The sequence below is a fragment of the Oreochromis niloticus genome, linkage group LG13, assembly GCF_001858045.2.
Source record: "Oreochromis niloticus isolate F11D_XX linkage group LG13, O_niloticus_UMD_NMBU, whole genome shotgun sequence".
NCBI lineage: Eukaryota > Metazoa > Chordata > Actinopteri > Cichliformes > Cichlidae > Oreochromis > Oreochromis niloticus.
The window spans coordinates 18,259,141-18,284,228 of NC_031978.2; the positions used below are offsets into that span (position 1 = coordinate 18,259,141).

General features: G+C 40.7%; 4 protein-coding genes across 7 annotated transcripts; 2 read left to right on the plus strand and 2 right to left on the minus strand.

Moving 5' to 3' along the window:
* Positions 1–546: 546 nt before the first annotated feature.
* hps1 (HPS1 biogenesis of lysosomal organelles complex 3 subunit 1) lies at positions 547–9,394 on the plus strand. Of its 2 annotated transcripts, none has more exons than XM_005456494.4 (18): positions 547–868; positions 2,557–2,747; positions 2,854–2,985; positions 3,415–3,557; positions 3,636–3,744; positions 3,937–4,097; positions 4,254–4,356; positions 4,447–4,531; positions 4,717–4,772; positions 4,862–5,029; positions 5,300–5,470; positions 5,684–5,760; positions 5,849–5,986; positions 6,140–6,205; positions 6,407–6,551; positions 8,197–8,310; positions 8,412–8,494; positions 8,570–9,239. In XM_005456494.4, exons 2-18 carry the CDS (start codon positions 2,631–2,633, stop codon positions 8,730–8,732), a joined length of 2,031 nt encoding a protein of 676 aa, XP_005456551.1. In that variant the 5' UTR covers positions 547–868; positions 2,557–2,630; the 3' UTR covers positions 8,733–9,239. The 2 variants fall into 2 exon arrangements, with proteins under 2 accessions (XP_005456551.1, XP_025753467.1); XM_025897682.1 differs by lacking the exon at positions 547–868 and adding an exon at positions 2,345–2,462 and having other exon boundaries at positions 8,570–9,394.
* Positions 9,252–11,833, minus strand: st3gal7 (ST3 beta-galactoside alpha-2,3-sialyltransferase 7). The gene is made up of 8 exons (XM_003451915.5): positions 11,693–11,833; positions 11,301–11,466; positions 11,064–11,190; positions 10,638–10,975; positions 10,344–10,530; positions 10,064–10,204; positions 9,722–9,874; positions 9,252–9,635 (listed from the first exon to the last, which is right to left on the minus strand). The coding sequence occupies exons 2-8, from the start codon at positions 11,447–11,449 to the stop codon at positions 9,549–9,551; spliced, it is 1,182 nt and encodes a 393-aa protein (XP_003451963.1). The 5' UTR covers positions 11,450–11,466; positions 11,693–11,833; the 3' UTR covers positions 9,252–9,548.
* Positions 11,834–12,937: 1,104 nt separating this feature from the next.
* ankrd2 (ankyrin repeat domain 2 (stretch responsive muscle)) lies at positions 12,938–16,938 on the plus strand. The gene is made up of 9 exons (XM_005456493.4): positions 12,938–13,007; positions 13,121–13,188; positions 13,629–13,775; positions 13,870–13,977; positions 14,063–14,161; positions 14,310–14,408; positions 14,518–14,616; positions 14,712–14,810; positions 15,460–16,938. The coding sequence occupies exons 1-9, from the start codon at positions 12,944–12,946 to the stop codon at positions 15,583–15,585; spliced, it is 909 nt and encodes a 302-aa protein (XP_005456550.3). The 5' UTR covers positions 12,938–12,943; the 3' UTR covers positions 15,586–16,938.
* Positions 16,939–17,013: 75 nt separating this feature from the next.
* morn4 (MORN repeat containing 4) lies at positions 17,014–23,188 on the minus strand. Of its 3 annotated transcripts, XR_003213637.1 has the most exons (6): positions 22,903–23,188; positions 21,873–21,946; positions 19,566–19,680; positions 19,367–19,476; positions 19,082–19,292; positions 17,014–18,979 (listed from the first exon to the last, which is right to left on the minus strand). XR_003213637.1 is itself a non-coding variant. In XM_003451914.5 (5 exons), exons 1-5 carry the CDS (start codon positions 23,073–23,075, stop codon positions 19,144–19,146), a joined length of 621 nt encoding a protein of 206 aa, XP_003451962.2. In that variant the 5' UTR covers positions 23,076–23,187; the 3' UTR covers positions 17,014–19,143. The 3 variants fall into 3 exon arrangements, 2 of the variants coding, with proteins under 2 accessions (XP_003451962.2, XP_005456549.1); XM_003451914.5 differs by having other exon boundaries at positions 17,014–19,292; positions 22,903–23,187; XM_005456492.4 differs by lacking the exon at positions 22,903–23,188 and adding an exon at positions 22,785–22,897 and having other exon boundaries at positions 17,014–19,292.
* Positions 23,189–25,088: the final 1,900 nt, after the last annotated feature.

Genomic DNA, 25,088 nt, shown 5'->3' on the forward strand with positions numbered 1-25,088 from the left:
CCCCTCTGAATATAGCAAACTTCTTTGATTTCAGCACTGCTCGCTCTCTCGTGGAACTGTTTTGATTTTGCAGTCTAAGAACGGCCTGTTTCTCTTGCATTCACTCCTCCTAGGATTATATTTGGTGGACAGCAACAGCTTCCAAATGCGAAAGTCTGACTTGGAATGAACACGAGGACTTTTGATCACATAAATGTAAATTTCATACATTTGCCAAACACTGTGACCGCCCCCCCCCACTACAATATAATACATCCAATTAATTAATTTCAATATTTTTTCCTCTGTACACGGCAAAGATTTGCCATTTTCTGAGTAGCTTCCCTACAAATCCCCAAGCTTTACTACAACAGGCAAACTTTCAACAGATTTTCACTAAATGTCAAACCAAAATTTAAAAAAAAAAAGCGGGCACGAGTACGCTACTAATCTCAGTCTCAGTCATGCAGCTGCATGCCACAAATACCAAACTATTACACAGCATAGCTCCCCCAGTCATGTGGGCCACTTTATGCACCAGCACATGACTTTTTCCTGCCTCACTGATCATCAGGCTCCCCGAGGGCTAACCCACTTCAAGGAGCTTCCACTTAACACGAGCTCCTTAACAGCAGCAGTCTCGCGGCCCCTCTCCCCGATAGTTTGACAGCTCCAGCTCTTTTCACACCAGCAAACTTCCTGCCTGATTGAAGTCACATGACTGAGCGCTGGTGTGCCGCTGCAGCGCGGAAGGAAGAAGGCAGCTTGGGTTGAAACTGTAACCCGCTATGAAAACGTCCCCAAACGCCACGGAAAACTGAGGCGGGCTGATTGTTAGGACAACGGAGACACTGGGCTGGGATGCTGGAGTTATCCGGCGCAGAAAAGTGTGAGTGATTTGCGGTGACACGAGTTGTAACTTTGGTCATTACGTTTGTGATCAGCAGACTGTGTATGGAGGAAGTTAAAAGTTTTGTAAAAGAGGGAAGGTTTTTAGTAAAACACGGAATGTGAATGCACGGATCGGAGCTCCATGAAAAACGACTAACATAAGCTGCTCATGGTTACATCAGGTGTTTCTGACTGCACATTTTTAGTCTATGGGTTTGCAAAAGCTTTGCAAATCAGATTTTGCTGCCTTTTTAACTGTTTTGGCCCAACTGGCTATCACGAGATATTAATTAAATAAGCTTTAGATGTACAAAAAACAGCTAAAACCTAAAAAGAAAGAGAAGAAAATATTGTTTGTTATGTTTCAAAGCTCTGAGCCCCTAAGGATCCTTTCTATTTCAAAGCTGTTGTTACCCGATCTGTACACTCACTGTGTTGCTCTCACCACAATTACAAACATTATTTAAATCTTTTGTTGAGGGGAAGGACCTTTGTGAACAAGGGTGGACATTTTGGTATTTCTGCTCCTGATCTTACTTTTTTCCTGCCTCTGAGCCTGGATATCGTCTTTGATTTACTATCAGAGACTACCTACTTTAGGCCAGGAAGCAACACAGCCTAGAAGGCTTATTTCCTTGCTTTCGGTTACTCCTGTGGCAAATATATTCACAATAATAATACTGTTACAATGACTCAGTGTCACTGAGCTCATGGCTAGTCATGATCTTTATACCAAAGATGCTACAGAGATACAAGTGTCATTAATGTCTGTAATAGCAGTAGCAATATTTGTTTATTTAAAAATCTATATGGGTCAATATTTTTTTTTCAGCCCCATGAAACAATCCTGTTTTTCAAAATAAGCGTCATGACCCAGACTGACTAACTTCATATTCCCCTGTATTAAACTAGAGGCTTTGCTCTTTATTTGACTATTACCACATTGAATTGTGGTATTGAAGCTCCATTAACTGAGATTTTTCACTTGATGATGGTTTTTGCATTGACAATGCCTTCTTTATTCACACACATGCTTAACTAAGGGTGAATACACTCAGCGTTGAGTGAACTACCTGATCAAGTTTTCTGTAATGGGAAACGCACCATGGTTGAAGGGTGTTTCGGGTATTACAATGCCGACATCGATATACTTGCTAATAGCTAATATCGGCCCCACCAATATATCAGTCAGGGTCTACTTGGCAACCTTTTCATAAGTCACTAGTTCTCAAACATTTCCTATTACAGTCATCAACAATATAAGAACATATCATTCATTTTGCTCTATATTCTTGTCACCTGGTTGTCCATCAGGAGGCCAGTCTTGCACACTGAGAACTGCTTCTGTAAGCTAATCAAATATAAATGCATGCTTACACAGACATTAGTTTCTTTAGGGGAGCTTTCAGATCAATACTTGTGAAAAAATTATGTGATCTTTTTTCTTTTCTTTTTTTTTTAGATTTCTCAAACTTGTGCTCTAAATGCTGGAACAATAAAATGGAAATCTGAGGATTGAGTTCTGTTTAATCATGTTTCAAGATTTTAACATCTTCCTTGTGGGCATGCCTTAGCTGTGTGAATAGTATCAAGTCAGTCCTTTGTGCTTCACAAAATTCCTCCCCAGACTCTGTTTTATGTCTTTCACCTCAGTACTTTTAACATTTTTTTTTTTTTTTTTTACAGCCTAATGCATGTGGAGAAGTTGGAGTAAATAGGACACCGCATTAAAACAGGACAGGAACGCATCTGTAGTCCAGATGAAGTGCTTGCTGATAGCAAGTGAGAGTGCTGAAATGCTCTTCTACTGGACTGACTTGGAATTTCAGCAGAATATCCAGGAACAGTATGGAGCGTCTCAAGAGGAAGGCCACGGGGTAAAGTTGAAGAAAGCTGCAATCAGCAGACACTTTGCACGTGCTTTTGAACTTGTTTCCTGTATGTGTTAGAATGAGTTGATCGTTTGCTTTTTTTCTCTCCCAGTTTCCGGCCTTTGAGGACAGCATCAGCACTCTGTTTGCTCCCATCATCATCTCCTTCAGCACCATGCTGACAGAGGGTGACAGCTACACATCCTTCACGACAGAAAACAACCACATCTATGTACTACACCAGGTAGCACCCACCATACACCGAAAAAACTGTCTTCACCCACTGCACAAGTTCCTAAGTTATCTAAAAATTGTGCCATGACTCTAATTTCTCTTGACCTTGTTTGAAGCTTTCTGATCTGTAAAGCAATCAGGCTTCAGTAACGGCACAATCACCTAAATGCAGGCCTTTGTCTCTGTGAAGCGGCATGTTTTATCATGTGAGTCTTGTTAAGGCTTTATCCTCCTGCCGCGCATGATGCAGTTATCGAGTCCAAGCACTTGACATGTTTCAGGTCCACTCAGCGTCAGCAGCCTTTTAGCTCTTTCTTGTGTAAACCCTTTATCGCTTAGAGAAATCAAAGAGCAGAAGACAACCGCCTTCACTTTATTTTCCAGCTCATTCATTCGCTTGGGGCAAAACCACATTTATTAGGGTATTTTGTGTCTCCAGTTTGATGAGTGCCTGTACATTGCTGTGAATGGAGACGGCGAGGAAAAGGAGGAGGATCTAAGGAGGAAAATCTACGTGATGAATAAGATGATTGAAGTTTTGTTTGGCATGGTGACCCTCAGTGGGAACCTCCTCAGGAAAGAGTAAGACATTTTGTCTGTTTATCATTGGCTTTTAATACAGCGTGAGGTTTAGTATGAGCATATGTTGCTTGTCACCAGACTGCGCGCCCGGGACACGGAGCAAAGGCTGAGACTGTGGAAGCATCTCCAGAGTCTGCTGGAGACCTACAGCCACCTCCGAGAGAATGATCAGAGCTTCTTAGTGGAGGTGTGGTTCTTTCTCACTTAGTACAGATTAGAAAATAGACTTTTTCTTTCTTTCTTTTTTAAACTCTGAAAGGTTTTGTCTTTGTTCATATTGGTTCACAAGATTTCCCTCTCTTTACTGAGTGCCAAAAATATATATTAGACTTTTTTATTTTAATATCTTATTTAAAAATCACCATCATCACTCTCTTAGGCGGTGGAGAGGCTGATCCACCCCACGCTGTGTGAGCAGTGCATCGAGTTCCTGGAGCGCCGTTTGGTTCAGCAGATCAACAGCAGCGCAGAGAGAGGAGGAGAGGAGGTGCTGCATGCCTTCATCCTGGTTCACACCAAACTGCTCGCTTTCTACTCCAGGTACAGATGTTTCTATAAACCTGTCACATTATTTTTATAGCTTACACACTTCCTCGTATATCACCTGTACTTACAGGCCATATACTCATACATACCTTTTTTACTTTTTACAATTCAACATGGTAATGGATACAAGCATCTCCTATTTCTTTCTAGTCGCAATGCGAGTACACTCAGCGCCTCGGACCTCCTGGCCCTCATCATCATGGCACAGAATATGTATCCTAGCAACCTGGATGTGGATGACCCAAGTCCAGAGGTACAAAGTGGTGACAGCCTCTCAAACAGCACCGACAAAGCATGTTGTCACTGAGTGTTTATTCTCTGTTTCTGTGCACTTTGCCTGAAGGATATTGATAGTACATCTGGTTCTGGCCATGAAAGCTTTTACACCCCAGAGCCCTCACCTACAGACAAAGACTCAAGCGGTTCAGGTGGGTTGTTGAGTAGAGCTTTTGTGTTCAGATCATCAAACAGAATTGAACAGACAAGGATAAAACCGAGTAGATACAAAATGCAGATTCCTACTTCTCAAACTGTATCTGTGACCAGATGAAGTCATATTAAGTGTGCAGAGCATGTTCCTCATCATTTATTTCTTTATTTTTCGCATCACCAGAAAAGCCAGTGAGGGGAAGCACTCCTGTGTTTGAGTTTGTAGACCCAGACATCCAGGTGAGAATACATTAGAAAGCAAAGTAAACAGCCTTCTGTTTGTGTGTTACCTCTGACACAATGTGACTTTAAAAAAACACTGTATTCAGATGGCAGAGGACAGCTTGAGTGCTCTAGAAGTTTGTCCACCTGATCCAGCAACCCCTCACAGAGTCTTCTTAGAGGTCTCGCAAAAAGATGGCCTCTATCCCATGATGCCTCACTCCATGTACTGTTTCTCACTGTGGCCTGGCATCACACTAGTGCTGCTAACTAAGGTTTGTCAGTACCCACAAGCAAACAATGTGTGTATCAGTGACTCCATATCAAGTCACATACAGTCTATATGTACAGTAATTTGCTTGTTTACAGTATGTGTGCACAGACATATTGTGGTTTTGTGGCCAGTAGGGGGAGTATTTTTGACTTATTTGTAGATACATTTATTTAACCTCTGTGCTATGAAGTGTTCACAGCACCTAAATATATTTTTGCTCACTTGTTTAAACAGTTCATTTTTTTATATTGATCTGTGTCATCTGTGTCAGTTTCCACACAGTGGAGTAGCCATGTCTGTGTATACATTTTTGGAAGCCTTCGCCAAACTGGAGAAGCGCTTAAATGAAGGCCAAGGAGGTTCCACAAGAGGCCAGCCTATGCATGAAGTGCGCAGCAAGCTGGATAAGTTCCTTAAAACCCTGGCACTGAATGGGATACAGGTTTGTTTTTGTGTGTTGTTGTGCTTTTGTGTTGAGTGGCTGTATTCTTCTACACTTCCTCAGCACTCGTCTGCCTTTGCCACAAACACCCAAGTCAAAAAACTGACTTTAAAATACTAATTCCTTTAATCCTCCTTTGTTATCACAGAAACACAGAATGTTTGCACATGATCCAATCAAATCTTTTTTTTTGTCCTTTCTTCTTCTAACCAGTCCTCACAGTTGCAAAATGTCTGGACCGAATTCAAAAACCGGGCCTTCTCCAGAGGAGGGCCTGGGTTCAGCAGAGAGTAAGTCTCTTACCGCCCTCTGCTGGCCAAATGACAGCAAGACAGTTTGATGACCCTATGAGGCTTTAAATGTCTGTTTATGTTGCAGTCTTATCCCGTGGTGCAAGAACATGAAGACCCAACTGTGTGGCATATACCGACAGTGTTTTCTGTCTGACTCTGGTCCAGACGACACTCCTCGCCGTCTCTCCCCTGGCCTGCAAGAACGAGCCCAGACCATGGTGCAGTGAGTGTCTGTCAGCTACTATTTTCCTTGTTATATTTTAGGTTTGCCAACTCGAATTCATTTTTTTATTTTGACATCGTGCAGCCTCGTCCTTCATTGTTTTCTCTGTATCCTCTTTGTCTTCCTATCTTCTTCTTTGTCTCACTCTCTAAGGGAGAAACTGATGGACTGGAAGGACTTCCTGTTAGTGAAAAGCAAGAGGAATATCACCATGGTCTCATATCCTCTCAGTGCAGCAACTCTGTGACATCCTGTTTTGTCTAATTTCCGTGCAATTTTTTCTACAAAGCAGAATTTGCAATATTTGTAAAAGTCTATTTTGTATTTTTATGGTTTTTAACAACATGCATACACCTAAAAACCCCAAAAAACAAACCCGTTGTTATGCTGAGTGTATTAATCTTAACTGATTAATCTCACTTACCTGGAGGATTTCCCAGGCCTCATCCATTTTATCTGTGTGGACCGATCAAGCGGGCAAATGATAGCGCCATCGCTCAGCATCACAGAGCGAACCACGTCTGAGCTGGGGAAGGGACCAGTGGCTCAGTATATCAAAAACAAGGTCTCTAAAACTAGAACTACATCTTATTTATTTTGGGGTAAAGTATAGAAGTCAGTAGCCTCCTCCTCATTTCTTTCTATTTTGCTGGGAAAATAGGAAACGGGTTAATTGATTTATTGGAATGTGTCCAAACATAGATGGAAATAGAGTATATCAAGCATCTTATTCTTCAACACAGGCTGAACTTTCCTAAGCAAGCTTTTAAGTAATTTTCAGGAATAATTCTCCAGGCTTCTTGATGGACATCCAGAGCTTTTCTTTGGCTGCCTTTTGCTCTCTTTGCTGTCAAGATGATCCAACACTTTAATAATGTTGAGGTCTCAACTCTGGGGAGGCCAATCCATGGCTACAGTGTTACATTGTGTGTTTTTCTACCCAGTTATGCTTTTGCTGTATGGGCAGTGTGTTTGGGATCATTGTCATGCTGGTGTTGGCAATCAGATGGTATTTCATAGTGGATCAAAATCTGCCAGTACTGTCTGTGTTCATAGCTCAGTCAATTTTGACAAAATCCCATGACAGAGCCTCCACTGTCTTTTACAGATAACTGTAGACACTCGACTGTTCTACTCGTCTCATCTCTGTACATACTGATGATTATTTGAACAAAAAATTTCAAATTTGAATTTGTCACTCCATAAGATCTGTTGCACTAGTTCAGTCAATTTCTCTCTTCAATGAACAGTAGACCTAACGGTCAGATGCATTTCTCAGTTGCTGTGTCAGGTCTTTGCAGGAATGTTTTCCATTTCTTAAGGGTATGACTTTCACATACTGTTCATCTGCTGTGTTTTAGGCCTGCCATTTCTTTTTTGTCCTTCACTTGTTCAGTTTTCAGTTACATTTTTAAGGATATGACAAGTTTTCAGCTAATAGCTTTTTAGGAATCACATTGTTGGTTAAAAAAATACTATTTTATGTCTATCAAGCTATCTTATCTTTGGCATTTTTCCTAGACTCAACTAAAGAAATGTTAGCCAACTGTGTGTTTGTGGAACAGGCTGCTAGTAACAAAGTGCCAAAGGTAGTAAGGAATTTGAAGTAAGCCTTTTGCTAAGTTTTCTGTTACGTCTAGACACAACATTAATTCCCCTTTTGTGTTAGGTGCCTTTTTTATATCCCCCTGCAAATGGTCAGGTGCAAGGACTGGATTGAAAATTGGTGAAAAGGCAGCGAATATCAAAGAAAAACTTTGAAAGACCTTCAGAAAGCCTGGAGATCTATTACTCAAAAAATGACAAAGTCTGACTTCTTGGAAGCAAAACATGAAGAACTAGGTGGTTGCTCAAGATTTTCGCACAGTGTATAATGTCAGTTTATAACCATTTCTCATTACAGCGAGTCTTGTTAGCCAAACTGGTAACAAATTACTGGACACGATCAAGTGATATTTGTACACACCGAAACCTGTGAAACTGTGTTTTACACTTTGCTTTTTATACATCTGAAGTCAAACACGTACAGATAGTTTTGTTTTATGTGTGGTGGCAAGTTTATGTGTCGACTGTTTCCTAGTGTTTGTGATAACTTAGGCCAGCTATCTGTAGCCTCAAGTTCATCGTACATTAGGCTGTGCATAAGACAGTGTGTGGATAATCACGGTATGCATATTTTTGTCATTTCTTTTTTCTAATCCATACTGAAGATGTGGAGCCTGGTCAGCACAACACGGCACTATCTTCAGAAGGGTTACTCCACTCTAACATTACGTGATGGAGATTTCTACTTCTGCTACTTTCTGTGGTTTGAAAATGAAACTGTAAGTCACTGCTATACTTTGTTCTGTTATCCATAAAAGAAATTTAACAGCCTGAAACAGCAAAAAAGCTTATAATTCAATTTGTATACCTCCTCGATCAGGGCTTCAAGTTGGAGGCAAAAGACATACCCACCATGCCTGATGACTCCGCCCCCATCGGGATGCTTGCTCGGGATTACTACAGGTAACCAACCTAGTGTGATAGAAATATTTTTCTTTAATTTGTTCTCCTGACTAAACAAAGCGATACGTGTTGCAGGAAGCTGCTTCGGTACTACAGTAAGAATCACCCGGGCGAGCCAGTGAAATGCTACGAGCTCCTAACAGTTCATCTGGGAGTCATCCCCACTGAGATCATCCTCCAGCACTGCAGGCAGCTGGCAAGCAAATTATGGGAGCCCTCACGCAACCCACTGCTGTAGACAGACCCACACTCTCACAGTGGGTCAGAGTAGCCAAGAACAAAAAGAAACAACTCTTATTTTACATGTTGTGTTCTGCGTCTGTTTCACTGTCAATGTATTTTTGTATTGTGTTTAAAATCCTAAGACCCAAAATTATTTATTGAAAGCACTTTGATTTCTGATTAGATAAATCAAACCCCACTGTGCACTGTACACACCTTGTCTTTTATGAAGCATGTTCCACTTTCTAATTTTAGGTATTTTAATATATTCTTAAAAATATGTATTTGACTTATTTCCTATTTATTATTAATCTACATATTTGTATCGTTTTACTGAGGGGTTTTTTTCTTTTTAAAATTTGTGACTGATTTTTTTTTTTTTTGGCTTGTTTTTAAGAAATGCAGCTATTGTCCCTTTTTTGCCTTTACTAATGGCAGCGCTATAAAATGTATGAAGGAAACATAGTAATAGTAATTATGGTTTGTCTGTCTTCATAAACAGTAAATAATTTTTGAGAAAGAACAATCAGTAGTCTCATATTCTTATGTTTTATGTTTATTAAATTGTTGTAAACTCAGTTGAAATAGTACAGTGTGAACCCAGACCATCACGTTTCTGTGTGGTAGCACAATTTAGCTTCTCCTATCACAATTACAGTACAGGATCCAGTGATTTAACATGTTCATTGAATTGTAATGACAGAAATTAGCCTCTACCGTCACTTGGAGTTAAATGTGCTCATCAATCAGTTAACCACATGATACTGAGCATTTTAGAAGCCAGTCTGCAGTGTGTAGGGTTCTTCAGTTCGGTATATCACCGATCTTTGACTCATACCCCTCCTGTTAGGTCAGTCACTACTCCTGCAGCCACCAGGTCCTTCAAGAAGAGTTTTTCAGCAGTTACATCATGCACCACCTGCATATGATGATAGGAAAAAAAGGATTAGAGCGTGAAGCTCAGACGCCTCCTTGCCGCTGCTTTGATCATTAAGCTAAACTTACCTGAGACTTCATTGTGTCCATGCGTATGGCCTCATAATAATGAAGCCTGGCCTCAGGGTGCTGCATGTCATACCCAAACCCAGCCAGGCTCACCTGGTCGCACATCTGCAAAGCCATCACCACTCCAGTGGCACCAATTGTTGGCAATATGTTCTTGGGGAGAAAAAAAAACGACCCGTGACATAGTTTGCAACAGAAGAGTTCAGTCCCGTTTCGTTAGAATTACTCAGCATAATAGCAAAAGCCCTCCTAACAGTTGTGAGTTTATGATTTTAAGTGTAAGTAATTTTATTATTTGCCCAGTTATTAATGTCCACAGATTATTCATTCATAGAAACTCACATTTCTCTGGTTCAGTTCATATTTCTCTATAACTTGGCCCGTCTTGTGAATAATCTCTGGGTGGACGATCTTGAAGCTCTCTGGTGTCAGGGGGATATGATCCACAACTTCTTTCCAGAACCACATTTTAGACCAGAAGCTCTATTGAAAAATAAAAATAAAAGGAGATATAGGGTGTATGTGTATAGTATAGTGCCATTGCTACATGACTTTCTGTGATGCTTGTGTGTGTGATATGCCCTTTCAGTGTGCAGTGGAGGATCTTGTGATGTGGCCTTACCAGAGGTTGTTTGGTGATGACAGAAGTAACCCAGTCTAAATCTAGGCTCTTAAAGACCACCACAGCAAATATGCTAGTCCTTTTGTACTCATTTGAGGAGTGAGGCGCTCCCTCTGGATATGTCAGGCGGATGGTTGTCCTCGAACCAACATCTCTCTCAAAGCCGTGCACTGGAGCATTATTCAGCCTGGTAACACAGATGGAGCCTGTGAGATGACGACCATCACAACAGTTTAAAAATAGGCGCCATAGTCTGTCTTTCCACTGGTGTCCACTTGACACAGGAATGCATACCTGATAATGATGTCATACTGATCTATATGTGATCCAAGATGGCTCCCATGAAGAATCCCTCCACTACCCACCACCACGCATCGCATGCAGCTGCCTTCTCTCTTCAATGATGGAGGCAGGCCAGGTTGAGGCAGAGAGGCGAGCGCTACAGCGAGATGCTGTTCGATGCCCTGAAACCCAAGAGGAGGAGACAGAGTCCATGGCTCAGGCCTCTCCTGCTGTACAAACACGGGGATATCTTGGAGGCCAACAGGACAAGACAGGTGCTTGAGGTGGTTTAGACACCAGCGAGGCAGACAAGGTCCTGCCAGCAGAGAGGCTGACCGATTTAGTACGGCCTGAACAGAGGGAAAAACATTTCAGCCGAAAGAAAGGGAAAGAAACCATCTCAGATGCTTGCCAATATGTACAAAGATGCATCTGTACCATATCTTTGGGTTGTTGATAGTCATCCCTGATAGCTGCCACCTTGTCCAAGGGGAGATAAGCAGGAATCAGAATAGCCAAATAACATCCGATCAGCAGCATCAGGCTAAAGAAAAGGTTCTCCTCTCTTTACAGCAGATTGTTTTTTTTAAAAATGCAGCAAAAATATAGTGTTAGTTATAAATGGCACAGATAACAGGCCCACAAAGGAAACGCAGTACTACAGATGTGCTTCACCTGTTGAGAAAAACATCTCTGGAGTCAGTCTTTGGGACCACTTTCTTCCTGTGAAAGGCTGGTCTTGGGGTTGCCGCTTCTGCGGCCTCAGGCAGCTGCTGAGAGCTGTCGTCCAGGTCTGCTACACTCAAGCGATTCAGCGTTACCATGGCGCTCGTACTTTCACCTGAAACACACACAGTGCTGAACTCACGGCGGTGAACATAATCTCCACTTTATAACAGCAACGTCACGAACTAAACTCTCTCTATGGAAGATACAAACCTCTGTAATTATAGATGTTAGAGTAAATTTAACTGAAAAATGTGAGCTTACGCGCTTTTAAAATGGTTTTTACACAGTAAAGAGCCAAGATCAACATCAATTTGAGTAATATAAGCAACAGTACTCACAGCCAGGATGATAAAAGACAAGCTGATTGTTAACTGTGTCCTTGCCTGAGCTCCATGGGTGAGAGGAGAGGAGAAGAGCATAACAACATCTATTGTTATGTTCTGCTAAAATGGCTGCTGCTGCTTCCTATCTCTGTGAACTCTGTCACTTCCTTCAGAATCACTGGTTAAACATTAACATGTCACTCATTTGCAAACATTTCTGACTGAGTGGGACAAAGTGAGTGTGTGTGTGTCTATACAATTAAAATCTGCACAAAGACATCATGTGAAAGGGAGGAAGTGTCAGACATGGTAAATACAACACTGAAGTACACCTAAAAGGTTTTAAGCACTAAAAAGCAGAAGTGTTTGTGTAGCTGCTGCACAACCCGTTATCAAACAGCCCTGTGGCATGTACTGTATGCAGACAATGGCAATCAATTTACAAAATCCATGCCCTTTGCTGATTTATCTTTCCACTGCAAAAGAGCAAACAAAAAAACAAAGAATAACCGCTCATGCTGACTCTCTTGCTCAGGTAAAAACAACTAAAGACCCTCCCCCAGTGCACACTGGTCCTACCTGCAATTCTGGATGCAGTTTATCAAAATTAACCAAACAAAATAACAGACTGAGTGACCAATCGAGATATCACTTGACAGTGATCAAACCTTTATAAATAGCATAATCCCTCAAACCAGCATGTTTATGAGAGGAATACTGAAGTGAAAGAAAAGGGCATACTGTGGCAGCTACAGGAGGGAGTAAAACCAGGAGCTTATGCAGTGAATATACCCTCTGTGTATGACATGCCTAAAGGGTTTGAAGTCTCTTTCTGTGTGTGTGTGTGTGTGTGTGTGTGTGTGTGTGTGTGTGTGTGTGTGTGTGTGTGTGTGTGTGTGTGTGTATAGCATGTTTAGATATCTTTGTGAGGACCAAAAATTGGAATTGTACTACAGCTGTGGGGACAAAATGCCCGTCCCCACAAGTTTGAAGGCATTTTTGAGACTCAAAATGTGGTTTTAGTGTCACATTACAATTATGCTATGGTTAGGTTTAGGCATTCATTTTTGATGGTAAGGGTTAGGGTAAGCGACTAGGGAAACATTATGTCAACTAGATGTCCTCACTAGGATATGAAAACAAGTGTGTATGTGTGTGTGTTTGGGGGGGTTGTGTGTTTGTGTGTGTGGGGGGGCATGACAGAGGAAGAGAGTGAGCGAGAATGTAGGTCTGGCAAGTACACGGCAAGTAACACAATGTCCCACCATGAAGTCACTGAAGTCACTGAAGCCATCAAGCCACCGTGCCCAACAGCACTTCTCTATAAGCTGTATGATCTGACAGTTTTATTCTATTATATTTTAGATTATTGGTGAAGACTGATCACATTTAGTTGTTCAATATTACTTTATTATTATTGTATTTTTGCATATTTTATCCCAGGGATGGAAAAGGTTGCACAGTGGGCCGGTTTGATGGACCATGAGACAGGACAAGAAGAGAAAACCCAGGTAGGTAAAAGCTTTATTCCTGCTGTGGCTTTTGCAGTGATTCTTTTGTTGACTCCTAAAATGATAATCTCTCTCTGCCAGACTATATAATGTATTTTTCTATTGTTATCACAATATCAAAATTCCAAAAAGTCCTTAATGAAAAAATGAAAACATATGAGTAAGTGTTGCAGGTGTAGTGCTTGTTTGACATTAAATCTAATAACTAATACAAAAATGTGACTATGAAAAGCACATGAGAGGCATTTTATCTGAAATGTTTCTATTGCTATGGCCAAGCCTGGTTTGCACTATGCTGTGAATTTGTTTTGACATTAACACTGTCATTCCTGGCTCTCAACACCCCGTAGCTTGCTTGGCACCGCTGCTTCCAAAGCCAACATTCCCTCGCTGATCTAGGTTTTCAGACTGTGTTTGTTATTGTTCCCGTCATTTCGCAGGCATTTGAGAGAACGGGGAGAATCTCATCGAACCTGTGCAGCGAGAGTTTGGACCTGAGTGCAGAACAGGATAACTCAGAGCTGGGCAAAAGAAAAAAGAAGACCAAAAAAACATTCATGCCCAGGCTGTCTGTGGAAATGCAAGTGGTGAGACACGAGTTTCAGAAGCTGTGTCTTCATGTCAGAGATGTATAAAGTGAACCTCTGCCTCTCCTGCTCCTCTGTGTTTCTGTGTGGACAGATAGAGCCTGTGGATACTGCAGAATTCATGAATGCAGCCAGTGAGTGCAAACTGGATATCATAGACAGGTATCTGGCAGATGGTGGGAACCCAAACGCCCACGATGAGGTAGGGCTCTCCCTGCATCACAGTAAAACATGAATAAAATATAGCATGCTAAAATTTCAGCTAATAATATATTTACATTTGCCAGCTGAAGAGGACAGCACTCCACCGCGCCTGCCTGGAAGGACATGCTCCAGTTGTCCAAATGCTTTTAGGAAAAGGAGCTGATATCAACTTAAAAGATCAAGTAAGACGTGCGTGCACCCTGTAGGTTTGTAAAGATGATGATGGGATTGAGTGAGATTATCTTCTCAAACTAAAGCTCCTGGTTCTAGTGACCTGATGCCTGCACTACTAATTCGATGGGATGGGGGGGGGCTCCTACTGTGTTTCAGCTGGGCTCTAGGGCCATACACTGGGCCTGCAGAGGGGGAAACCTGACGGTAGTCGAAGTCCTGAAGAGCCACGGGGCTGATCTTAATGTTAGAGATAAGGTAAATGTAAATTTTAGTATGCTCTGCATTTGCACCAGACCACAGTCAACTGAACATGAGTTTGCACACATTCCCACAATCTCAGATTATATCACTGTCTGTACTGCAGTTGCATAGCACACCTCTGCATGTTGCCACGAGAACAGGCCACACCTCTATTGTGGAATACCTGCTGTCTTGTGGGGCCTTAATCAACTCCAGGGACAGGGTAGGTGGCAACTCCACTCCACTTCTGTGCTTCATGACCTCTGCAGTTTATTTAAGTCAGTAACAAAAATGCTTTTTTTTAAAACCTGGTTTTAGGAAGGTGACACAGCCCTGCACGATGCAGTGCGTCTGAACAGATACAAGATAGTGAAGCTGCTCATAGTTGCTGGAGCTGACACAAAAATAAAAAATCATGTAAGTTTTTTTTTCCATCTTTAATTCTCATTAGTGTGCAGGTTAGCATGGCTGTGAAAATGTAAAGAACCTGGTTTTGATTTCCATATGTGCAAATACAATGCTAGTTTGGTTATCTTATAATGAAGTGAGACAATGATGACAGTTTGCTTTTTGATTCATACGAAAGGCAGTTTTGATCCAAGTCAAGAAATGTAGTTCAGCACCACCTCATAAGCTGTCAGACTGGTGCTTTGTTTTTTGGTTTTTTTGGTTAGGTTGTTTTTTTAAATGAGCAAGATGTAAGGTGTGATCTTCAGATGTGCTTCTGTTTTCTTTGAACAGTGCTTGCAGTTTCCTGTCTTCATGCTAAGATATTAACACTGTGGTGCATATGACATAATGACAAGTGTCACGTTCAGCTTCATGCCAATGTCACACCTATTCATCTCTTTAACTTTTGCTAATTTGCAAACTAGAGGGACCAGGCCTCCACCGCCTTACACACACAAACCACTAGGATTATTCAATCCAAGCATTATATTTGTTATTACACTATTTTAAAGCATATTTACTGCCTGCATATTAAAAGCTAACATGGTGTTGCTCACATCTCAACCCTCTGCATGCTATATACCTCAGTGGTAACAAAGTGGCAGTGTGATTGCAGGAAGGACTGACAGCAGTGCAGCAGGTAAAACAATGGCAGTTTGACATCGTGGAGACCCTGCAGAGGCTCGAGAAACTGAGGAAGGTGGGAGTACTGTCGCCTGCTAACAACTCAGGGGAGGAGTGAACAGTGCAGCTGTGCATCTGTGCAAGGATCACCTCAGTTTACATTGCAACTGAGTGGTTACAGTTCTGCGCATTTAACTAAAAGCCAACAGATATCCCGGGATTGTTGAGGCTCTCAGTGAGCTAAAATCCACCTGGTTGATGATCCACCCTTGACTCATATTGTATATTATTTCTATATCACTTTCTATGAGTATCTGCCTCAGGTTCTCTCTATATAAATATATTCTGTACTTCTATGTAGTGCTGTGTAAATGATATTTGCATCTGTGTTTCCAGGACGTTACTGTAAAACCTCTAAATCAGTCTGAAAATATCAGTTGGGAATTAACACTAACATTAAAAAGTATCTGCTTATTTAAAACAGAAAGAAAGCAACTCACGAGTGAAGAAACAAAGCTAACCTCAGGATTTTGAAACGAGGTTTAAAAGTGCTTAATATTGTTACAAACACTCTGAATATTTCACATCTGATTTGAGATGCCTTTGAAAGTTAAATAAAGCTGACAGAGATAGGGACTGTGTAAAAGTTGTTTTTGAATATACATTAGAGGTCCTTCTTTTATTGAGCCAGTAGGCCAGGCCAGAGAACGCATTAGCCCTGTGTTTGAGACGCCAGCTGACAGCAGCAGAGATGATGGGTATGCCTCCCGCTAAAGTCAGAGATTCAGCAGGAGCTCAGCAACATATTTTCCTTCTATCATCAGAGGCTCAAATGTTCCTGAGGGACATTTGTCATTCACGCTGGGGAAACAATTTGCTGCTCTGCTTATACTGTAGTCTTTTAAGTACAGTAGCATATTCTAAAAATAGCCGGCACAGCTTCCTAAACAAATATTGTGGTACTGCTGTATTTCTCACAGTGCTGGTGTAAAATGTTGTTTTTTCATGTATCACTGTGCTTATTGTAGGCAGTGCATCAGATAAACGATCACACACAGACACATTTCCTGTTAAAAGCAATGCTGTGTAACTGTCAGGGACACTGGGGAAAACATACCACAAACAATAGAAGGTTATTCACACCGTGTGCAAGTGTTATCGTTTTATTTTGTCGACCTAATCTTAGCATGGCTTTTTCTAATCTGTGTATATCAAATGACAGTTTTAGAAAAGTGATTGTTTTACTTTTTGAGGTTTAATGTTCTCAGCTCCGTGTGAGTTGCATGCTGCTTTGTTGCGAGTTAGGGCTGGAATGATGTACAGCGAGAAAGAGGGGGATGGGGAAGCTGGAGGTTTTCCCTCTGTGTTGTTGCTATGGTGGAACCAAAATCCAGTGGAACCTGTTTGTGAGTGAAATGCAAACATCTCTCCCATAATTTACCCTTTACGTTAGAATCCCTGAGAAGCTATGATATAAAAACGAAAGCATTTCCTGTTTCTTTGTTCAATTCAAATACTGTGACACTCAATGAACAACATGTTTCGCTTTCAGCAAAAAGATCTTTATTAAACACATCCACTGGTTGCCACCTCTGTGAGACTTATTCCAGGAACGTTACAGGATATTGTGCAACAGTTTTCTCTGAGAGCACTCAAAGCAACATTAAATCGTCACTGAACACAAACCTAAGAACCGAAATGATGTTTTCCAGGCAAGTGAAAATCTGGGCAGGCACACTTTTAAAGCACCATTTGTTTCCATTTGGAAAAGGATGTGTGATTCGAGTGTATCCAGTTTCACTCAGGCAGAAGTGTGGAAGCGAAGAAGGCTTGAGGAAGTGTTGTGTCTAATGGAAAAGAAAAAGAAAACCCTCTACGAGATCTGCAGCATATTACACTGTTTACACACAGTTCAACCCTTAAAGTGTGTTTTATAAAGAGGTACTAATGCATTCACTGTACTGCTGTCTTTGTGATTATACTTTCCAGCATGCTGCCATACCAAAGGGGTGTTCAAAGCAACAATGCAAGACTGTGAACTGATTTTCTTTATACTCGATAACAGCAGTGAATGCCTGTAAATGTGTTAAACCATGCTCGAAACATCAGACATATTTAAAGCAGAATCTAATTTCAGTTTGTCCTCACAGATTGCTCTTTATTGTTCAGGAAAACATGAAACTTGACTGTTCTGGAGTTTTGTCTGTCTTTGGTTGAAGCGCTGTGTAGGCAACCCTAGACAAACCATCTCAACCAATGCTTTTTAAGGCCTATTAACTGTTCAAGTACACGGAAATAATCAAAAATCACAGGTCGGCTGTGATCAGCTATGAAGGTTAATAATAAATTCTTAACACGTTCTTTAACTACACTGTGTTAAATAATGCAGTAGTACAATTTTCCACCTGACCAATAATTCATTCCAGAGGTCAAACCAAACACAGTCACAGACGATGACGATCTATACATATCACAAAAGGACTACACACATTACAAAGTGAAATATATATCTGATTTATAAATCATTCAATTTGCTGCCTTGTTTAAGATTTAGGTCCATAATTGAGTGCATTTAGTTGTGATTTCCACTGTATGTGATGCGTTGATGGGAGACAGGACTTGCGACTGATGGGAGCTAAAACCTCAGCACCAACTTAGCGATATGTCTCGGAGCAATGAAGTCAAGAAGGGAAAGAGGGGGCGTTGTGCGTCTTTTGTTTTTTTAAAAATCAGACAACCTTGAACTACACTCTTGCACAGAAATGTCTTTAAGGCAAACGTGAATACTGATTTTCAAAAGGGGGAAAGTGGAAAAATGGATCCCTTTTTTTGTAAAGTTAGCAGCAGGATTTTCAGTTGAGGGACTGTTAAAGGTGGCAATTGGAGTGTTCTCAGAAACATTTACATTTACTTGTTTCGTCAGCACGCTGTTTGCGTCTTTTTCCACCCATCAAACATGTTGAATGCTTTTCCTTTCTCATAACACTTTTATAAAGCCAATTAAAAAATATTTGAAATGGTGCATTGTTTCAATCTGTGTTTTAGCCCTCGGTCTTTGTGACTGGCTTTGTGGGCATGCTGTCATGAATGTGAATCATGTTGCTGCCATGCTCTTGCACATGCAAGCACGTCCTTGTGCATGTGAATGTGAAGAACAAAAGCGGACCCACTTATAAAAGCACTGCTAGTGGCACCGCTAGTTAAATATTCAAAAGGTACATTTAGGTTTCTCTTTCCTGTAATAGCTTGCACCTTTTTAAGGTGAATTTATTCCACCTATAGACTTAATTTACAAACTCTTTAAAGAACCAGATGCCTCATTTTTCATGGTTTGATAAAAGAAGGCTAACGATTCTGTAGGAAAGACAAAAAGACACTGTTCAGAACACCAGAACAGCAGCATTCACTGTATTCATAACTTGAAGTTAAAGGTGTGCTTTGTGGTCTTCATATTTCATGTCAGTCTTCCAGAAAGTCATTATTTGGTCAACTTGCATGTGGATTCCAAGCCTCTGTTGAAGTAGAGCAAGGATCATGCATAACAAGAAAAACAGTCATGGTAAAAGAGGAGATGAAGACATTGAGAGAAGAGCTGGGGAAACATATTCAAGTACAATCCCTGACGCCCTTTCGGATGGTGCTGGAACCTTGAGTGTGACTGTGTCCTTCAGGGTTGTCAAAGCGCCAGGCTGTGAGCATTGGAGGCTGAAGCCTGTGCACGCTGCACCACTCCTGGACACTTTTCTCTCTTCAGCAGCTTGTGGTTTTGAAACAAGCCTTCATTTCGTGGAACACCATGAGTTCCATCTGGGAAAGTCAGTAGCCCTGGAGGGACAGACAGAGGACGCTATGACGCTATCACAGAGAGAGAATACTGACATCCTGATGGACAGACTTACCATAGCCTTCAACACGCCCGTCTTTGAATTCCCCTTCAAACTTCATGCCATCATATCGACTGAAGACACCCGTGCCATGAAATTTTCCGTGTGCAAATTCGCCTTCGTATCTGAAACGGTGAAAGCAGAGCATGAGTTTATTTTTTAATCAAGTACAAAATTTGTTCTCTTGTTGTTTCCACTCTTTTTGTTCACACACCTGGATCCATCTGTAAAAAGCAGTACACCAGAACCGTGGAAGAGTCCATTCTCAAACTGACCGGTGTAACAGGTTCCATCCTGAAACTTGAGCTGGCCATCACCATGTCTCCGACCTGGAAAGTTCCACAACATCAAAGTGAGCAGTGGCAGTAACTTCAAACAGAAGATACCATTCACTTGTGAGGAATCTAATTAAAATCAAACACCAGGTCTGTTGTGGTTCACTCCTACATAACAAATTGTAACATACTGATGGAAAACCGAGCCTACCGTTTGAACTTACAGTGTGGCCGAGGGATTTAAATTCACTTTTACCGTAGAGGTACTTCTCATGTCACATGAGTTAGTACGTGCCTGGATTTAAATACCCCTCCACCCTTGCTCAGAGAAAGGTTTACTACTGTCCCATCTGCCTCCTGTGCACTCAGAATTACAGCAGTCTAATCCAGCAGATTTTTAGCAGGGATTTCTACTTTGGGATTCAGATTGTGAAAACATTCAAGGAATGTACTTGCACTCCCCTCCTAGAAGCCTGTGATCCACTACTGAAGCTTATAATCACATCAGAGGGCACACACCTACAACTGGTTTAATCCACAAAGGCCACACTAAAAATGCAGGTAGAGCAAAATTTGTTTAATACAATAGCTTAAGTTGTGTTGTTTTTATGTAAAAGCAGCTGAAAATCATAACAAACCAAACGACAAGAGAAAATTAAAAACTCTGGGATTGTCTTATTCCTAGCATATTGGCTTAGTTTCTCAGAAGCAGCTGACAGAGGACACTAAGATTTCCAAAACAGGTCCAAAGTCTAATCCAGACAAAGCCAGAGCTAGCAACTCAGTCGCTGCTTGTCTTGGGTTACCAGTGCTTGCTAATTGGGATTTGACTAAATAGCTTGAGCTTGCATGTCACTATATGTAGCATCACTGCATGTGTGTTAGAGAGATTTAAAACAGAGCAAGCATCCTGTGATATTTTAGACAGGTGAAAATTTGGACAAATATATTTTCCCCACAGCTTCATGATAACCCTGCCTTTGGTACTTTCCTGTTATTTCCCTGTAATAACATTATTTATGTAAATACAAATCACTTACAAAGCTCTCTGTTATGTGTACTCATCCAGCACAGATGGGTGAACATCAAGCCCAGTGATGAAACTTACTTATTACCTTATGTAATGGATGCTGCTTTAACTGATGGTTTATAATTTACTAAAATTATTTAGAAGTTATTGAAATATCTGGAAACATGCAAGGAAATATACAGGTCTAAAAAGCTTGAAAGTTAGTATTTGCTATGCCCAACACAACCTGAACTCTCTTAGACAAGCTTTCTTTCCTAAGAGACCAATATCTCTCCAGGCCATTCAAAGTTCTTCTTTGGGGATCGGCTACCTTTTGGTCTGTTCTCTGTCAAAATTATCCCACATTGCTTTAATAATGTTGAGGTACAAGCTCTGGGGTGTCAAATCCATAAGTAATAGTGCTTCATTGTGTGTTCTTCTATCCAGGTATGCTTTTACTGCACTGCCAGTGTGCTTGGGATCATTGTCATGCTGAAAAAGGAAGCCTATCAGATGCTTTCTAGATGGTACTCCATGGTGGATTAAAAAAGTATATCTTTGATATTTTCCATAGATTCAGCTAAAGAAATTGGAAGAAATTGTGTTTTTGTAACATGCTACTAGTAATAAAGTCCCTAATAATACAATTTAAAATTGTTTTTTTGTTTTTTTTGGGGGGGGGTAATTTGTCTGTTAAGTGGTTTAACAAAAAAAAGGAAAAAAAACATTCCTCTGAAAATGGTCAGTTACCAGAGCTGGACTAAAATTTAGTGAAAAAGCAGCAGAAAAACTTTAAAAGACTTTTAGAAAGTCTGGAAAGCTATTGCTCAAGATCACTTTAAGAAATTACAAAATAGTCTGGCTTTTAGAAGCAAAACAAAAAAATGAGGAGTGGCTCAAGAAATTTATAGATTATTGTACAAACTAATACCACTATAATACCATACGTGGACCTGTTCCATTGGGGAATATGATTATGTGTTCAATTTTTGCGGGCCGTAACCTGAATCCAAGAATACCTAATCCAAACTTCACAGAACAAGGACTCAGCAGACTTTTCAATTGTGCTGATATCTCACCTTTCCTTAAGCTGATAGCTAAAGCAACAACACCTTGGAGACATATTCTAAACACACCACCATAGCTACAAGTGACAGCCTGTCTCCCTTGTATTAACATAAACATGTTTGGACATCCTGTAAGCTTTCTTTAAAACTGAAAAGTGGAATAGTCTTGCCTTCTTTCCACTCGCCGTGGTACTCTTCCCCACTAGCATAGGTGAAAGATCCTCTGGTCAGAGTCATGGTTTTCCTGTCAGCACACAAACACACTCTGAGTCACTCTGTGACTGAGTTAAAAACGCACACACATATACTCATGAGTAGAAATTCCTTTAGGGATTATTAGTCCTTCTGTCTATGGAACGGGAAAGTAATTGCCTCTTTGGTACACATATATACTGTAGGGTTGTAGACCTCAGTCATAAAGCAGACGTGATGAAAGCACAATGCTTCTAATAGTCTTTAAAGAATAAACTTACTATGATGATCTTTTTCTTTAATCAGTCATATTTAATAAAGAAAGACAAATAAATGCATTATCTAGCTTCTATTACAACCTCTAGACCTTAAAGCCTTAGAAAGCTTTCCAATTTCTTTAAATAGTAGGGGATTGTTTTAACTTCATACGTTTCCTATAATTAAATAGCTCACGGGGGAGGGGAGCTATTTGATGCACCCCGGAATGAAGGCTAACAATCAAAAAGGCTTTATCAAAAGACAAAGGCAAGTCACATCTGATCCCATAGCTGCAAAAGCACAACTCTGATTATAATACAGTGCATGCTGGTAGTGGTGACGCTGGGGTATGCCCAGTTGTGAGGAACGCCTTTTACAAAGGTTTAGACCCTGGAAGCGTTACTGTAGCATGGATGCAGACATACACCAAAGATGATTGCTATTTAATGGTTAATGAAGCTCTTTCTTTAAAAGAAATAAATGATAATGTGTACAATGTACAATGAGAGTGAGGTGTAATTTCATCCGTGATGTCAAACGAATAAATAATTGATCACACCAACACTGAAACGTTGTTGGAAATATCCAACTTAGGTTGCCAATATGTTCTGAGCAGTGCAGTTTTCACTTACATAACATGTTGCTGAAAAGGCTGTCGCTTTTAATGACAAAGCCTAGGTAGATCGGATGTAACCTATATCTCATCTACAAGGGGGGAAAGGCTGCACACCCGTTAACGCTAAAATTTACCTGCAGACTACGTTTGTCGTCTCTGAAGCATGGAAACCACCGTGCAAGAGCGGAGGGGCGTAAAAATATGAAAACACCGGCTGAGAGACGTTTGTCGCATTCAGGTCCTCCTCGTAAGCTTGATCGAAGCAGTTGTGCCAGACACGCTTTGGAAAAAATGCAAAAGTCGTCATTCTTTTGGATTACTTTGTTTGCACGTTGAATTATAAGGTGCGAAATTCCCATGTTTTATTTTTTAAACCCTATTTGGTTGCTATCAAATGTTTTGTTGTGGTCGATTTTCTGTTGGTGTTAGGCCGCCCTTCCGCTAAGGTTTAATAATTCCGGCAGCACGTGAACGTAGCATTACAACGCCGTTGGCATAGTGTGCTGCAGGTTACAGACAGTGGCAGACATATTTATCATAAAATGCTGCTGGGCATTTTTCTGAAGCTGTTTAATTATTTTTGTCATTATTGTCGGCCAATGCTGTGTTTTATATAGGACCAAGCATGCTATTACTACTAATACTACTAAATTCTTACTATTTTTTAAAATCTGATTAAGATGTCGGGATTTTATTTCAATTAGATGGTCAAACTCCCTGTCCTAGCTCATGGTACTGATGTATATTCCAGAGGTTTTCTTAATAATAACCTGTGTGTGTGTGTGTGTGTGTGTGTGTGTGTGTGTGTGTGTGTGTGTGTGTGTGTGTAAATATATAAATAGAATAGTCACTTTATTTGATATGTCTTAGTACTACTGGGCTGCACTCCTTTTTGCTTTCACAACTGACTCCACAACAATTGTTCATGGCATGTAATTTAACAAGGTGCTGGAAACCTGGGTCCATATTGACATGATAACCTCACACAGTTGCTGCAGAATTGTTGGTTGCTCATCTTCTATGATGAATCTGGCAGTCTATGGCAGTGAATCTGCCATCCCAGGGGCGCTCTACTGGATTGAGAGCTGGTGACTGTAGAAGCCATTTGTGCTCAGTGCCTTGACTCATTGTCAAGGAACCAGTTTGCGATTATTTGAGCTTTGTGACATGGTGCACTATCCTGCTGGAAGCAACAGTCAAAAGACTAGTACACTGTAGTCATAAAGAAGTGGACATGGTCATGAGCAATACAGAGGTGGTGTTTAAATAATGTTTAACCGGTAGTAAAACAGTGAAATGTGGATTATTAAATATTAGGTCTCTCTCCTCCAAGTCTCTGTTAGTACATGACTTAATAATTGATCAACAAATCGATTTACTCTGCCTTACAGAAACCTGGTTGCAGCAGGATGAGTATGTTAGTTTAAATGAATCAACACCCCCGAGTCATTCTAACTACCAGAAACCTCGAAGCACAGGCTGAGGGGGCGGTGTGGCAGCAATTTTTCACACCAGCCTATTAATTAACGAAAGACCAAGACAGACTTTTAATTCATTTGAAAGCCTGATGCTTAGCCTCGTCCACCCCAGCTGTAAAACTCAGAAACCAGTCTTACTTGTTATCATCTATCGTCCACCTGGGCCTTACACAGAGTTTCTCTCTGATTTCTCAGACTTTTTATCTGATTTAGTGCTCAGCTCAGATAAAATAATTATTGTGGGTGATTTTAACATCCATGTAGATGCTAAAAATTACAGCCTCAACATCGCATTTAATCTGTTATTAAACTCAATTGGCTTCTCTCAAAATGTAAAAGAACCCACCCACCACTTTAATCACACTCTAGATCTTGTTTTAACATATGGAATAGAAACTGAACATTTAACAGTGTTTCCTGAAAACCCTCTGCTGTCTGATCATTTCCTGATAACATTTACATTTACAATAATTGATTACACAGCAGTGGAGAGTAGACTTTATCGCAGTAGATGTCTTTCTGAAAGTGCTGTAACTAAGTTTAAGAATATAATCCACCCACTGTTATCATCTTCAATGCCCTGTACCAACATAGAGCAGAGAAGCTATCTGAACGCTACTCCAACAGAGGTCGATTATCTTGTTAATAATTTTACCTCCTCACTACGTACGACTCTGGATACTGTAGCTCCTGTGAAAACTAAAGCCTCAAATCAGAAGTACCTGACTCCGTGGTATAATTCTCAAACACGTAGCCTAGAGCAGATAACTCGTAAGCTGGAGAGGAAATGGCGTGTCACAAATTTAGAGGATCATCATTTAGCCTGGAGAAATAGTTTGCTG

Coding starts and splice junctions, on each gene's coding strand:
- hps1 (XM_005456494.4), top strand. CDS start 2,631: ATGAAGTGCTTGCTGATAGCAAGTGAGAGTGCTGAAATGCTCTTCTAC. Junction 4,773..4,861: donor TTGTAGACCCAGACATCCAG/GTGAGAATACAT, acceptor CACTGTATTCAG/ATGGCAGAGGACAGCTTGAG. Junction 8,311..8,411: donor TGTGGTTTGAAAATGAAACT/GTAAGTCACTGC, acceptor CTCCTCGATCAG/GGCTTCAAGTTGGAGGCAAA.
- st3gal7 (XM_003451915.5), bottom strand. CDS start 11,449: ATGGTAACGCTGAATCGCTTGAGTGTAGCAGACCTGGACGACAGCTCT. Junction 9,875..10,063: donor ATGAACTGAACCAGAGAAAT/GTGAGTTTCTAT, acceptor TTTCTCCCCAAG/AACATATTGCCAACAATTGG. Junction 9,636..9,721: donor TGGACACAATGAAGTCTCAG/GTAAGTTTAGCT, acceptor CATCATATGCAG/GTGGTGCATGATGTAACTGC.
- ankrd2 (XM_005456493.4), top strand. CDS start 12,944: ATGAAGTCACTGAAGTCACTGAAGCCATCAAGCCACCGTGCCCAACAG. Junction 13,776..13,869: donor TGTCTGTGGAAATGCAAGTG/GTGAGACACGAG, acceptor CTGTGTGGACAG/ATAGAGCCTGTGGATACTGC. Junction 13,978..14,062: donor ACCCAAACGCCCACGATGAG/GTAGGGCTCTCC, acceptor TACATTTGCCAG/CTGAAGAGGACAGCACTCCA.
- morn4 (XM_003451914.5), bottom strand. CDS start 23,075: ATGACGACTTTTGCATTTTTTCCAAAGCGTGTCTGGCACAACTGCTTC. Junction 21,947..22,902: donor ACGACAAACGTAGTCTGCAG/GTAAATTTTAGC, acceptor GTGTGCTGACAG/GAAAACCATGACTCTGACCA. Junction 19,293..19,366: donor CGGGCGTGTTGAAGGCTATG/GTAAGTCTGTCC, acceptor CTGTCCCTCCAG/GGCTACTGACTTTCCCAGAT.